The sequence below is a fragment of the Somniosus microcephalus genome, chromosome 25 (assembly GCF_052327205.1).
Source record: "Somniosus microcephalus isolate GS21.2 chromosome 25, FLI_Smic_1.0, whole genome shotgun sequence".
In the NCBI taxonomy this organism is placed as follows: domain Eukaryota; kingdom Metazoa; phylum Chordata; class Chondrichthyes; order Squaliformes; family Somniosidae; genus Somniosus; species Somniosus microcephalus.
The window spans coordinates 33491862-33505782 of record NC_141011.1 but is presented as its reverse complement, the minus strand read 5'-3'; the positions used below and the strand labels follow the sequence as shown (position 1 = coordinate 33505782).

General features: G+C 48.7%; 1 protein-coding gene across 1 annotated transcript in view; it reads right to left on the bottom strand.

Annotated features, from left to right (window-relative positions):
* The window catches only part of LOC147100666 (uncharacterized), a 46712-nt gene that overhangs the window by 22966 nt on the left and 9825 nt on the right, over window positions 1-13921 (bottom strand). Inside the window, exon 2 of the mRNA XM_085967158.1 lies at window positions 12632-12713. Within this exon, the coding sequence (XP_085823284.1) occupies window positions 12632-12713 (82 nt within the window). The remainder of the gene's footprint in view (window positions 1-12631; window positions 12714-13921) is intronic.

Sequence of the window (13921 nt, the reverse complement as noted above, 5' to 3'; positions counted from 1 at the left end):
CAACTTGGTTCTGAGTGTCGGTTACTTCCCTGATATCTGGAACAAAGGACTCATAACGCCCACATACAAAAGTGGAGACAAAGTTGACCCAAATAACTATTGAGGCATCTGTGTGAACAGTAATCTGGGGAAGGTATTCTGTAGTATCATAAACCAAAGACTTATAAACTTCCTTAAGGAGCACAATGTCTTGAGTAAAAGCCAAATTGGATTCTTACCAAATTATAGAACATCAGATCATATTTTCACCCTACACACCCTAATTGACAAACATGTTCACCAAAACAAAAGCAAAATTTTTGCCTGCTTTATAGATTTCCAGAAGGCTTTCGATTCTATTTGGCATGATGGTCTATTCTTAAAACTTATTGAAGGTGGTGTAGGTGGAAAAACATATGATGTAATTAAATCAATGTATACAAACAATAAATGTGCAGTTAAAATTGGAGACAAACAAACAAAATATTTCTCACAGGGGTGTGGCGTGGCGCAGGGCTCGTCTATCTCACCAACACTCTTTAATATTTATATAAATGAATTGGCAAAACTACTTGAACAATCTACAGCACCTGGCCTCGCCCTATATAACTCCAAGGTTAAATTCCTCCTCTATGCAGATGACCTGGTTCTGCTCTCACCAACTGAGGAGGGTCTACAGCAGAACCTGGATCTGCTAGAGTCGTTCTGTCAGACCTGGGCCCTGACAATAAACCCCCAAAAAACCAAAGTTCTTGTGTTCCAGCAAAGATCCAGACATCAGGGACCCAGAATAAACTTCACATTAGGAGCAACTAAAATTGAACAAACTACAAATTACACATACTTAGGCTTAAAAATCAGTTCTACGGGAAATTTTCATTTGGCTGTGAATGAACTGAAAGAGAAAGCAAAAAGGGCTTTCTATGCCATTAAAAAGTCAATCCAAATAGAAATTCCAATTGGCATTTGGCTCAAAAAATTTTAATCAGTAATTGAACCAATTGCACTTTATGGCAGTGAGGTGTGGGGTCTGCTAACACAACAAGAATTTGCAAAATGGGACAAACATCCAATTGAGATCCTACATGCAGAATTCTGTAAAAGTATCCTCCGGACTCAGAGGAAAACCGCAAACAATGCATGCAGGGCAGAACTAGGCCAATATCCACTACTAATTAATATCCAAAAAAGAGCCATCAAATTTTGGAAACACCTAAAAATGAGCAACCCCCACTGCTATCATTACAAAGCCCTGAAATGCCAAGAGATGATCATAGAGAAGAGTCCCCTCAGTCAACTAGTCCTGGGACTCAGTAAAGTAACTACTAACACTACTAATAATAATCAGCCCCAGGACAGTGACATCCTAGCACAGAGAATTCGACCTAACACAATTATTACTAAACAAAAAGAAAAATATTTGACCTATTGGACAGAAACGACAAAAACCCAAAACAAACTTGATTGCTATTTGGCCCTAAACAGACAATACACCATGGCTGAATACCTGACCATGGTAAAAGATAGCAAACTGAGAAAAACCTTGACAATGTACAGACTTAGTGAGCATAGCCTGGCCATCGAAAAAGGCAGACACAGGCAGACCTGGCTGCCCAGAGAGGACAGGATATGCTCTCACTGCAGTCAGGGAGTGGTGGAGACAGAGATGCACTTCTTTACAACTTGTGGAAGCTATCAGGACATAAGGGGGAACTTCTACCCAAAATTCATAAAAATATGCCCTGAATTCAAAAATTTGAATGACCACCAAAAACTCCCATATCTATTAGGGGAACAGAGAAAATGCGTAACTTTAGCGGCAAACTATGTTACAGCTTGCCATAAGCAGAGGGACAACCAGTGAGCATTAAATCTAAGAAAAGATTATGTGTATATTATATGTGTGTATATTTATGTATACATGGGTATATTTGTCTATACACTGTATGTCTAGATCTGCGTTTATGTGTTCAACCATACATGTTTTTCTGTGCTTTGGCAACATAAGATGTATCTTGTCATGCCAATAAAGCAATTTGAATTGAATTGAATTGAATTGAGAGAGCGAGGGAGAGAGACAGAGACAGAGAGAGATAGGCAGAGACAGTGAGACAGAAGCAGAGAGAGAGACAGAAAGAGAGAGACAGAGAGAGACACATAATATCCTTAGAAAAAATCAAATAGGCTTTCTTCCAAAACACTGCACCACCGACCATATCTATACCCTTCACACTCTCATTGAAAAACATATACACCAAACAAAAAATGGGAAAATATTCGCTTGTTTCATTGACTTCAAGAAAGCCTTTGACTCTATCTGGCACGAAGGGCTCTATTATAAACTTCTTCAGTGTGGAATAGGGGGCAAAGTCTATGACCTTATTAAATCGATGTATCTGAAAAATAAATGCGGTGTCAAAATTGGAGACAAACGCACCAGTTTCTTCACCCAGAGAAGAGGCATCCAGCAGGGCTGCAATTTGAGCCCGACCCTGTTCAACATATACATAAATGAATTAGCAGACATGCTGGAGCAAAGCGAGTCACCGGGTCTCTGTCTCCTGGATGGAGAAGTGAAATCCCTGTTCTATGCGGACGACCTGGTTCTGCTGTCTCCCACAGAACAGGGATTACAGCAACAATTAGACCTACTCGACAAATACTGCCAAAATTGGGCCCTAACAGTAAATCTAAAGAAAACCAACATCATGATTTTTCAAAAAAGGCCCAGGTGTCAGGAAAACAAATACCAGTTTTCTCTCAGTGATACCATCATAGGACACACTATGAGCTACACTTACCTTGGTCTAACCATTACAGCATCAGGGAGCTTCAGCATAGCAGTGAATGCACTAAAAGAAAAAGCCCGAAGAGCCCTATATGCAATAAAAAGAAAATTCTACAACATCCAAATCCCAATCAAAATCTGGCTCAAAATATTTGACAGCATAATCCTGCCCATTGCGCTGTACGGCAGTGAAGTATGGGGCCCGCTCAATCACCATAGCTACACTAAATGGGAAAAACACACAATAGAAGCCCTACATGCAGAATTTTGCCGAAGCATTCTTCGCACCTAAAGGAAAACACCAACAAATGCATGCAGAGCCGAGCTAGGCAGATACCCACTGATAATAAACATCCAAAAACGAGCACTAAACTTCCTAAATCACCTCAAATCTAGCTCCCCAGACACCCTTCATTTTAAAGCCTTCCAGACCCAAGAACTAAACCCAGAAAAGAGTCCCCTGAGTCAGCTGCTACTGAAACTAAGTACTCCTACTCAGCCGGACCCTGACCAGTCCCAGACCAACACTGCCGTCCAAACACCAATCCGAGTGAACCAAATCATTAAACAATGCAAAGAAACCTACCTGGAACATTGGAACAAAATAACCAAAAGCCAAAGCAGATTAGAATGTTACCGGGCCCTAAAAAGAGAATATAAACTGGCAGACTATCTCTCGACCATCAGAGACACAAAACAGAGACAGACCCTCACCAGGTACAGACTAAGCGACCACCAACTGGCAATTGAAAAAGGAAGATACAAGAAATCCTGGCAGCCTAGAGAGAATAGAATATGTGATCAATGTCTGGCCGGCGAGGTTGAGACAGAGATGCATTTCCTCCTAAAATGCGAAAAATTCAACACAACAAGAAACATATTATTTGACAAGCTCAGCCAAACAACCCCAGATTTCAAAGAATTGGATGACCTGTCAAAATTAAGATTAGTCCTGGGAGAAGGAGACAGACCATACCTTGGTGCCAAATATGTAACAACATGTCACAACCTGAGGACTGTTTAAAATTAATACTGAATGTACCCAACGATGTTCAACGACTGTTTAAATTAATATTGTTTAAATTAATATTGTATGTACCCAACGAAGGTCAAAATTGTTTGACACCTACAGAATGTTGGAAAACTGTACTTTTTGTTATGTAAGCTTTGGCAATATGGTTCCCTGTAAACTTTCATGCCAATAAAGCATTTGAATTGAAATTGAATTGAAATTGAAAGAGACACAGAGAGAAAGAGACACAGAGAGAAAGAGACACAGAGAGAGACAGAAAGATAGGCAGGCAGGAGAGAGTGAGACAGAGAGAGAGAGAGAGAGAGAGAGAGACAGAGAGAGACAGACAGAGAGAGAGAGAGAGAGAGAGAGAGAGACAGAGAGAGACAGACAGAGAGAGAGAGACAGAGAGAGAGACAGAGAGAGAGACAGAGAAAGAGTGAGACAGAGAGAGAGGGAGAGAGAGAGAGACAGGGAGAGAGAGAGAGAGGGAGAGAGAGAGAGGGAGAGAGAGAGAGAGGGAGAGAGGGCGAGAGACAAGAGAGGGAGAGAGGGAGAGAGTCAGAGAGAGAGAGAGACAGAGATAGAGACAGAGATAGAGAGACAGAGATAGAGAGACAGAGATAGAGAGACAGAGAGAGACAGAGATAGAGAGAGAGAGACAGGGAGAGAGAGAGAGACAGGGAGAGAGAGACAGGGAGAGAGAGAGACAGGGAGAGAGAGACAGGGAGAGAGAGACAGGGAGAGAGAGAGAGACAGGGAGAGAGAGAGACAGAGAGAGAATGACACAGAGAGAGAGAGAGACAGGGAGAGTGAGACAGAGACAGAGAGAGAGAGAGACAGAGAGAGAGACAGAGAGAGAGACAGAGAGAGAGACAGACAGAGAGAGAGAGAGAGACAGAGAGAGAGACAGAGAGAGGGAGAAACAGAGAGAGAGAGAGACAGAGAGAGAGTGACAGGGAGAGAGAGACACGGAGAGAGAGAGACAGGGGGAGAGAGAGAGGGGGAGAGAGAGAGGGGGTGAGAGGCAGAGAGAGAGGGGGGTGAGAGGCAGAGAGAGGGAGAGAGAGAGACAGGGAGAGAGAGACAGAGAGAGAGGGATAGAGAGACAGGGAGAGAGAGAGACAAGGAGAGAGAGCGAGAGACATGGAGAGAGGCATGGAGAGAGAGAGAGAGGGACAGGGAGAGAGAGAGAGACAGGGAGAGAGAGAGAGACAGGGAGAGAGAGAGACAGGGAGAGAGAGAGACAGGGAGAGAGAGAGAGACAGGGAGAGAGAGAGACAGGGAGAGAGAGAGATACAGGGAGAGAGAGAGAGAGACAGGGAGAGAGAGAGAGACAGAGAGAGAGAGAGAGACAGGGAGAGAGAGTGAGACAGGGAGAGAGAGAGACAGGGAGAGAGAGAGACAGGGAGAGAGAGAGAGAGACAGGGAGCGAGAGCGACAGAGAGAGAGATACACAGAGAGAGACAGAGAGAGGGAGAGGGAGAGAGAGATGGAGAGAGAGACAGGGCGAGAGAGACAGATGCAGGGGGAGGGAGAGAGAGAAAGACAGGGAGAGAGAGACAGGGAGAGAGAGACAGGGAGAGAATGACAGAGAGAGAGAGAGACAGAGAGAGAAGCCTGTGGCCCAGACAACATCAAAAATGAAATGCTCAAGTTCAGCAATATGGAGATGCAGGGTGCGGTACTCAAATTATTCAACATCATATTACGTTCAGGCTGTTTTCCCGATATCTGGTGCCAAGGACTAATCTCCCCCATATATAAAAGCGGAAACAAATCAGACCCAAATAACTACCGCGGCATCTGTGTCAACAGTTGTCTAGGGAAGTTATTCTGCAGTATTCTAAACAGTAGATTACTTGATTTTCTTAACAAACATAATATCCTCAGAAAAAACCAAATAGGCTTTCTTCCAAAACACCGCACCGCCGACCATATCTATACCCTTCACACCCTCATTGAAAAACATATACACCAAACAAAAAATGGGAAAATATTCGCCTGTTTCATCGACTTCAAGAAAGCCTTTGACTCTATATGGCACGAAGGGCTCTATTATAAACTTCTTCAGTGTGGAATAGGGGGCAAAGTCTATGACCTTATTAAATCAATGTATCTGAAAAACAAATGCGGGGTCAAAATTGGAGACAAACGCACCGATTTCTTCACCCAGAGAAGAGGCGTCCGACAGGGCTGCAATTTGAGCCCGACCCTGTTCAACATATACATAAATGAATTAGCAGACATGCTGGAGCAAAGCGAGTCACCAGGTCTCCGTCTCCTTGATGGAGAAGTGAAATCCCTGTTCTATGCGGACGACCTGGTTCTGCTGTCTCCCACAGAACAGGGATTACAGCAACAACTAGACCTACTCGACAAATACTGCCAAAATTGGGCTCTAACAGTAAATCTAAAGAAAACCAACATCATGATTTTTCAAAAAAGGCCCAGATGTCAGGAAAACAAATACCAATTTACCCTCAGTGATACCGCTATAGGACACACTATGAGCTACACCTACCTTGGTCTAACTATTACAGCATCAGGGAGCTTCAGCATAGCAGTGAATGCACTAAAAGAAAAAGCCCGAAGAGCCCTATATGCAATAAAAAGAAAATTCTACAACATCCAAATCCCAATCAAAATCTGGCTCAAAATATTTGACAGCATAATCCTGCCCATTGCACTGTACGGTAGTGAAGTATGGGGCCCGCTAAATCACCAAAGCTACACTAAATGGGAAAAACACACAATAGAAGCCCTACATGCAGAATTCTGCCGAAGCATCCTTCGCACCCAAAGAAAAACGCCAACAAATGCATGCAGAGCCGAACTAGGCAGATACCCACTGATAATAAACATCCAAAAACGAGCACTAAACTTCCTAAATCACCTCAAATCTAGCTCCCCAGACACCCTTCATTTCAAAGCCTTTCAGACCCAAGAGCTAAACCCAGAAAAGAGTCCCCTGAGTCAGCTGCTACTGAAACTAAGTACTCAGCCGGACCCTGACCAGCCCCAGACCAACACAGCCGTCCAAACACCAATCCGAGTGAACCAAATCATTAAACAATGCAAAGAAACCTACCTGGAACATTGGAACAAAATAACCGAAAGCCAAAGCAGATTAGAATGTTACCGGGCCCTAAAAAGAGATTATAAACTGGCAGACTACCTCACGACCATCAGAGACACAAAACAGAGACAGACCCTCACCAGGTACAGACTAAGCGACCACCAACTGGAAATTGAAAAAGGCAGATACAAGAAATCCTGGCAGCCTAGAGAGAATAGAATATGCGATCAATGTCTGGCCGGCGAGGTTGAAACAGAAATGCATTTCCTCCTAAAATGCGAAAAATTCAACACATCAAGAAACATATTATTCAACAAGCTAAGCCAAACAACCCCAGATTTCAAGGAATTGGATGACCTGTCAAAATTGAGATTAGTCCTGGGAGAAGGAGACAGACCATACCTTGGGGCCAAATATGTAACAACATGTCACAACCTGAGGACTGTTTAAAAGTAAGACTGTTTAAAATTAATATTGTTAAAAGTAATATTGTATGTACCCAACAAATGTCAAATCGATTGACACCTACAGAATGTTGGAAAACTGTACCTTTTTGCTATGTAAGCTTTGGCAATATGGTTCTCTGTAAACTTTCATGCCAATAAAGCATTTGAATTGGAATTGGAATTGGAATTGGACAGGGAGAGAGAGAGCGAGAGAGAGAGAGCGAGAGAGACAGGGAGAAAGAAGCAGACTGACAGACAGAGAGAGGCAGACGGAGAGGCAGAAAGAGAGGCAGTGAAAGAGGTGGAGGGAGCACGGGAACAGGAGTAGGACATTCAGCCTCTCGAGGCTGTTCCGCAATTCAATGAGATCATGGCTGATCCGTACCTTAACTCCATTTCCCCGCCTTTGCTGCAAACCCTTTACCCAACAAAAATCTATTGATCTCAGTCCTGAAAGCACCAATTGATCCCCAACTTCCACAGCCTTTAGAAGGAGAAAGCTCTAAATGTATACTACCCTTAGTGTGAAAAGGTTTCCTCCCGATTTCACTCCAGCTCTGATTTTAAGACCATGTCCCCTTCTTTTAACTTGCCCACCAGAGAAAATAGTTTCTCTGTACTATCCTATTGAATCCTGCAATCATTTTAAACACAAGTAGTTCACCCCTCAAACTTCTCAACTCAAACAAATACAAGGTAAGTTTATACAATCTGTCCTCATAATTTAAACATTTAGGCCTAGAAATTCATTGTAGCCACTTTTGGGGCGGTAAAGTCGGGCGGCCGCTAAAGTTTGCGCCCGCCGCCAAATCGAGGCCACTTCTCCGATATTCATTAGCTTCGCCCTAAGAGTTTGCTCGAGCGCTAAAACTGGCGCTGGACGCCTCTCTTTAGGCGCTAAGCCGGAGGTGCTGAGCGAGAGCGCCGAGGCCGGGCGCAGCGCAGGTGCGGCCATCTCGTGATTGACAGCAGACACCCTGGCGCCGGCCAGCTCTTAAGGGGGAAGGGTCGACTTGGTCTGCTGCTACGCCCTGGATAGTGGAGCCCTCCAGCTAGGCCTGAACACTGCTGCTGGACCCAAATAGCGCCTGAAGCCATGCAGAAGGCCCGTGAACGAGCGCAGCGCTTCTCAGAGCGTGATCTGAGTGTGCTGGTTGGTGGTGTGGAGAAGAGGCGCCATATTTTGTACCCGGACAATGGCAGGAAGGCGCCGGTCCGCGCCTACCGGAGAGCCTGGAGGCATGTCGCCAGCAAGGTGTCAGCCAACAGCGAGGTCCCCAGGACCGGTGTCCAATGCCGCAAAAAGTTTAATGACCTCACGCGGATTGTCAGGGTGAGTACCCTTTCCAGTGACCTCCTCATCCTTGCATGTGCACCTCACATTATGGGCAAAGGGACCTGAAAGCCCTAATGGCCAGGCCTCATCCAGCAGCTATGGGACAGGCATGAACATCAATTGCACATTCTGCACTTAACACACTGGCCAAGCTATTCCACCATGGGAGGCAGTGCACACAAGATCAGGGCGACACACTGGCCAGGCTATTCCACCGTGGGAGGCAGTGCACACAAGATCAGGGCGACACACTGGCCAGGCTATTCCACCATGGGAGGCAGTGCACACAAGATCAGGGCGACACACTGGCCAGGCTATTCCACCATGGGAGGCAGTGCACACAAGATCAGGGCTACACACTTAGAGGCCGTTCTTTCTCTTGCAGGCCAAGCTGGCCAATAATAGGAAGAGCCGGACTGCGACCGGGGGAGGCCGACCCCAGATCCAGCCGCTCACCGAGCTGCAACATCGCGTGGAGCGCATCATGGGTGGCCGGGTGATTGGCCCCGTTGCATGTGGAGATGCCGACCCTGTTCTGGGCACCAACGTTTGGACCTCTCTCGTCCCACTTGCGCATCAGATCTACATCCTTTGCCACTGTCCGACCAATGCGCTGAATGCCACCACTCATGCATCCCTTGCTGACGCCCTCTCCTCACTCTAAAGCTACTCTTGTGCCTTCCTGCTTTCAGATGGTGAGGAGGAGGTCCCTGAAGTAGCCAGTGACAGCCCCTCAGAAGAGGAGGAGGAGGTGGAGCAAGAGGAAGGCGGCCCATCAGGGGAACCCTCAGCCGTGGCAACCCATGCGAATGTAGGGGACACGTCGTCCCTGGAGGGGAGCGGGGCGGAAGTGTCGGAGGGGAGGGGAGCTCATGGGACCTGCGGCCTGCAGAAATGCGGGAGGGGGGTGCCAGCTCGGCGGCCTTCTCCCCAGAGGGGGGAAGGGTCGGAGGGGAGTCCAATTGCTGGGCCCAGCGGCGTCCAGCAACGCAGGAAGGGTCAGCCAGCTCGGCGGCCTTCTCCCCAGAGGGAGAGTCCGGCCTCCAGTCCGGAGATGGTCTTCGCCGAGGAGATGGAACGCCTCGAGGACTTGTCCGCGGACTCGGAGCGCCGGCACACGGAGCTCATGGGGGTAGTGGCATGGTTGCCTGAGGCCATCGAGTCCCTCTCTCGGAGTGTCACCGACGTCGGGGCCTCACAGGCCATCAGTTTGGCGGAATTCGGGGCAGAGCAGGCAGCGAGTCGGGCGGCATTCGGGGCAGCTCAGGCAACGAGTGGGCAGCTGATCAGTGGTGCCGTGCAGTCACTGGGTGCTCTGATGAGGTCACTGAACAGGTCAACACGGGCACTCACTGCTGCCACACTCGCTGTGTCAGCCAGGCATCGCCAGGGCACCCGGCGCGCTGCAGCAGCACAGCGGTCTGTCCCTCGGCAGATTGATGCGCATGCTGCAGTGCTGGCCCGGGCGAGTGCCAGTGTCTCAGGCGACCAGCGAGCGCCTGCCATCCGCCAGCTTGCCCCCATTCCTCCAGCCGCCACTGCCACTCCCCCAGTGGAGCTGCCAGGAGCTGCTGCAGCGACTGATGCTGGCCAGCCACAGCTGCAGCATTCAACAGCCGCCTGCTCGACGGCCATCCCTCGACTAGGCCGACCCCCAAGGGCATCTGCCGTCACGACATGTGCCCCTCTGGAGCCTGCCCCCAGCCTTGCAGCAGCCAATGGCCTTACTTTGAGGAGGAGCAGCAGGGCGGGCAGGGGCCACACAAAGATGGCCAAGGCATCGCCCTAGTGGGCCAAAAAGTCGAATGTGTGGCCAGTTGTGTTTGTTTTTTGAGGCCGAGAACTGGATGTTTGTTTTTTGAAGGCCGAGGATGTGATGTTTGTTTTTTACGAAGGCCGAGGATGACGGCCATTTTAGTTGCACTGTTTTGTTAATCCTCTCCAGGTTGTGGGAGCGAGTAATGTGTTTGAGTGTTTTTTGGGTGTTTCATCTGGTTTTGGTTTTCATGTGGGAAGGGCCCTGAGTTTGTACAATAAAACATTTTATTTATTAACATTGTCCATGTTTGATCTTTGAAGTGTTTGTTGGCTTAACCGGCTGAGGGCTTGCGGAGCGGCTGCAATCATGTTCTTTCATTGGCACAAGCCATTCCCTGACAGGGGGCCTAGAAGTGACGTTCAATAAGCCGCCGACGGGCGGCCCTTGGACCTTGTGCCTCCCTCCTGGGCTGGTACTCCTCGTCCTCCTCCTCCTCATGCTCCTCCTGCTCCTCCTCCTGAGGTGGGGGTCCAACGTGAGGTGGCAGTGCCTGAGTCCTGCGGATAGCCAGGTTGTGCAGCATGCAGCAAACGACGACAAATTGGGAGACTCGCTCCTGCGAATACTGGAGGGCTCCCCCGGAGCGATCGAGACAGCGGAACCATTGCTTGAGGACGCCGATTGTTTGTTCTATGATGTTCCTAGTCGCTTGATGGCTCTCGTTGTATGCCTCTTCAGCAGGGGTCGTGGGCGCGCGGAGCGGAGTCATGAGCCAGGTACACAAAGGATAGCCTTTGTCCCCGATAAGCCATCCTCTTGGGGGAGGCTGTGCCTGGAACATGTCAGCCACAGTTGTCTGTCGCAGGATAAAGGCATCGTGGCTGCTGCCTGGAAAGCGGGCATTGACAGCTAGGATGCGCTGCCTGTGGTCACACACCAGCTGTACGTTGAGGGAATGGTAGCCCTTCCGGTTGCGGTAATCCTCGGCATGCTCCAGAGGTGCCTGCAAAGCCACATGCGTGCAGTCAATGGCGCCCTGCACCATGGGGAAGCCCGCTATTCTTGCAAATCCCACTGCACGCTGCTGCTGCTTGTCCAGGGTCATGGGGAAGGAGATGAATTGATGTCTCCTTCTGAAAAGGGCTTCGGTCACCTGGCGGATGCAGCAATGCACGGCAAACTGGGAGATGTTAGCGGTGTCCCCAGCAGCGGATTGGAAGGAGCCGGTGGCATAGAAGTTGAGAGCCACCGTCACCTTCACTGCCACCGACAGAGACGTCCTGCGCATCAGCTGTGGCTGCAGATCTCTCTGAAGCAGCTGGCAGATGTCTGCAACCACCTCCCTTCTGAATCGCAGCCTCCTTACACACATCGCGGCAGACATGGTCAGATAGGAGGACTGCTGGCGGTATACCCTGGGTGGGTAAGGCCTCAGTTGGCGACGCCTGTTGCCCCCTCTGCGTCTAGCCAGGGCTGCCACTCTCTCACGGCGTCTGTAAGCCCTTCTGGCATAAGGCTGAAAGTCAGCGTTGGCACCCAATGCAGCCCCCATTATATGCTGGCAAACACTGAGCTCTCAATGAAGGCAAAGATAATTGCTAAGCTCTGGCCTGAGCCAAAAATACCTGTCCTAGTGTTGGTCCAAACCAGTAAGCTCTCTTCCTTGGTCTCTCTCCAAAAAACCGTTGCACAAGAGTGAATGCTGCAAAATGGCTGGCCTTTATAGTGCAGGGTAAGTGCCCTTTAATTAGCGCTCCCCGCGGCCCGCCTCGGCTGTGTACCGTTCCACTTCACAGTCGTTAGGGCCGCCCGGCGCACAATGGCCCGGCGCGAGTGAAGTTCCGGTTCGGGGCGCACAAAGGGCGTTGCACTAGTAAATGACGTCATGATCTGCGCGCGCAGCAGGGCGCGCGCTAAGACTTTGCGCCGGCGCTAAATGTGTACTGAAGTTGGGGCGAGGCGCAGATCGCGCTGCGCCCGGGCGCTAAGCGCCTAGCGCTCGAGATCGACTCCTCCTAAGGCGCTAACGGCTGGCGCGCCCAACTGAATTTCTAGGCCTTAAACCCCGGTACAAGTCAGGAGGAGTGAAGGTGAGTGAATCAGAGAGAAATTGTGAAATGCGTAAATTGCGTGAATGAGATTGAGAGAGTGAGAGGTACAGATTCTGTGTTTGAGAGAGATAGAGTTTGTGTTTGTGAGAGAGACAGAACACTGTGAAGGGAAGAGAATTACCTGGTGGACATTTGCTGCAGCACATATTTATTCTGTCATCGAAGTATTCTGCGGTTCTGTTCAGGCAGGTCGACGAGGAATCCTGTATAAACACAGACACATGGTGGGTAATCCTGTACAATCACAGACACAGGACGGGTAATCCTGTCTAAACACAGACACAGGACGGGTAATCCTGTCTAAACATAGACACAGGATGGGTAATCCTGCCTAAACACAGACACAGGACGGGTAATCCCGCATAAACACAGACACAGGACGGGTAATCCTGTCTAAACATAGACACAGGATGGGTAATCCTGCCTAAACACAGACACAGGACGGGTAATCCCGCATAAACACAGACACAGGACGGGTAATCCTGTCTAAACACAGACACAGGATGGGTAATCCCGCATAAACACAGACACAGGACGGGTAATCCTGTCTAAACACAGACACAGGATGGGTAATCCTGTCTAAACACAGACACAGGATGAGTAATCCTGTCTAAACACAGACACAGGACGGGTAATCCCGCATAAACACAGACACAGGACGGGTAATCCTGTCTAAACACAGACACAGGACGGGTAATCCCACATAAACACAGACACAGGACGGGTAATCCTGTCTAAACACAGACACAGGACGGGTAATCCTGTCTAAACACAGACACAGGACGGGTAATCCTGTCGAAACACAGACACAGGACGGGTAATCCTGTCTAAACACAGACACAGGACGGGTAATCCTTCTAAACACAGACACAGGACGGGTAATCCTGTCTAAACACAGACACAGGACGGGTAATCCTGTCTAAACACAGACACAGGACGGGTAATCCTTCTAAACACAGACACAGGACGGGTAATCCTGTCTAAACACAGACACAGGACGGGTAATCCTGTCTAAACACAGACACAGGACGGGTAATCCTTCTAAACACAGACACAGGACGGGTAATCCTGTCTAAACACAGACACAGGACGGGTAATCCTTCTAAACACAGACACAGGACGGGTAATCCTGCCTAAACACAGACACAGGACGGGTAATCCTGTCTAAACACAGACACAGGACGGGTAATCCTGTCTAAACACAGACACAGGACGGGTAATCCTGTCTAAACACAGACACAGGACGGGTTATCCTGTCTAAACACAGACACAGGATGGGTAATCCTGTCTAAACACAGACACAGGACGGGTAATCCTGTCTAAACACAGACACAGGACGGGTAATCCTGTCTAAACACAGACACAGGACGGGTAATCCTGTCTAAACACAGACACAGGACGGGTAATCCTG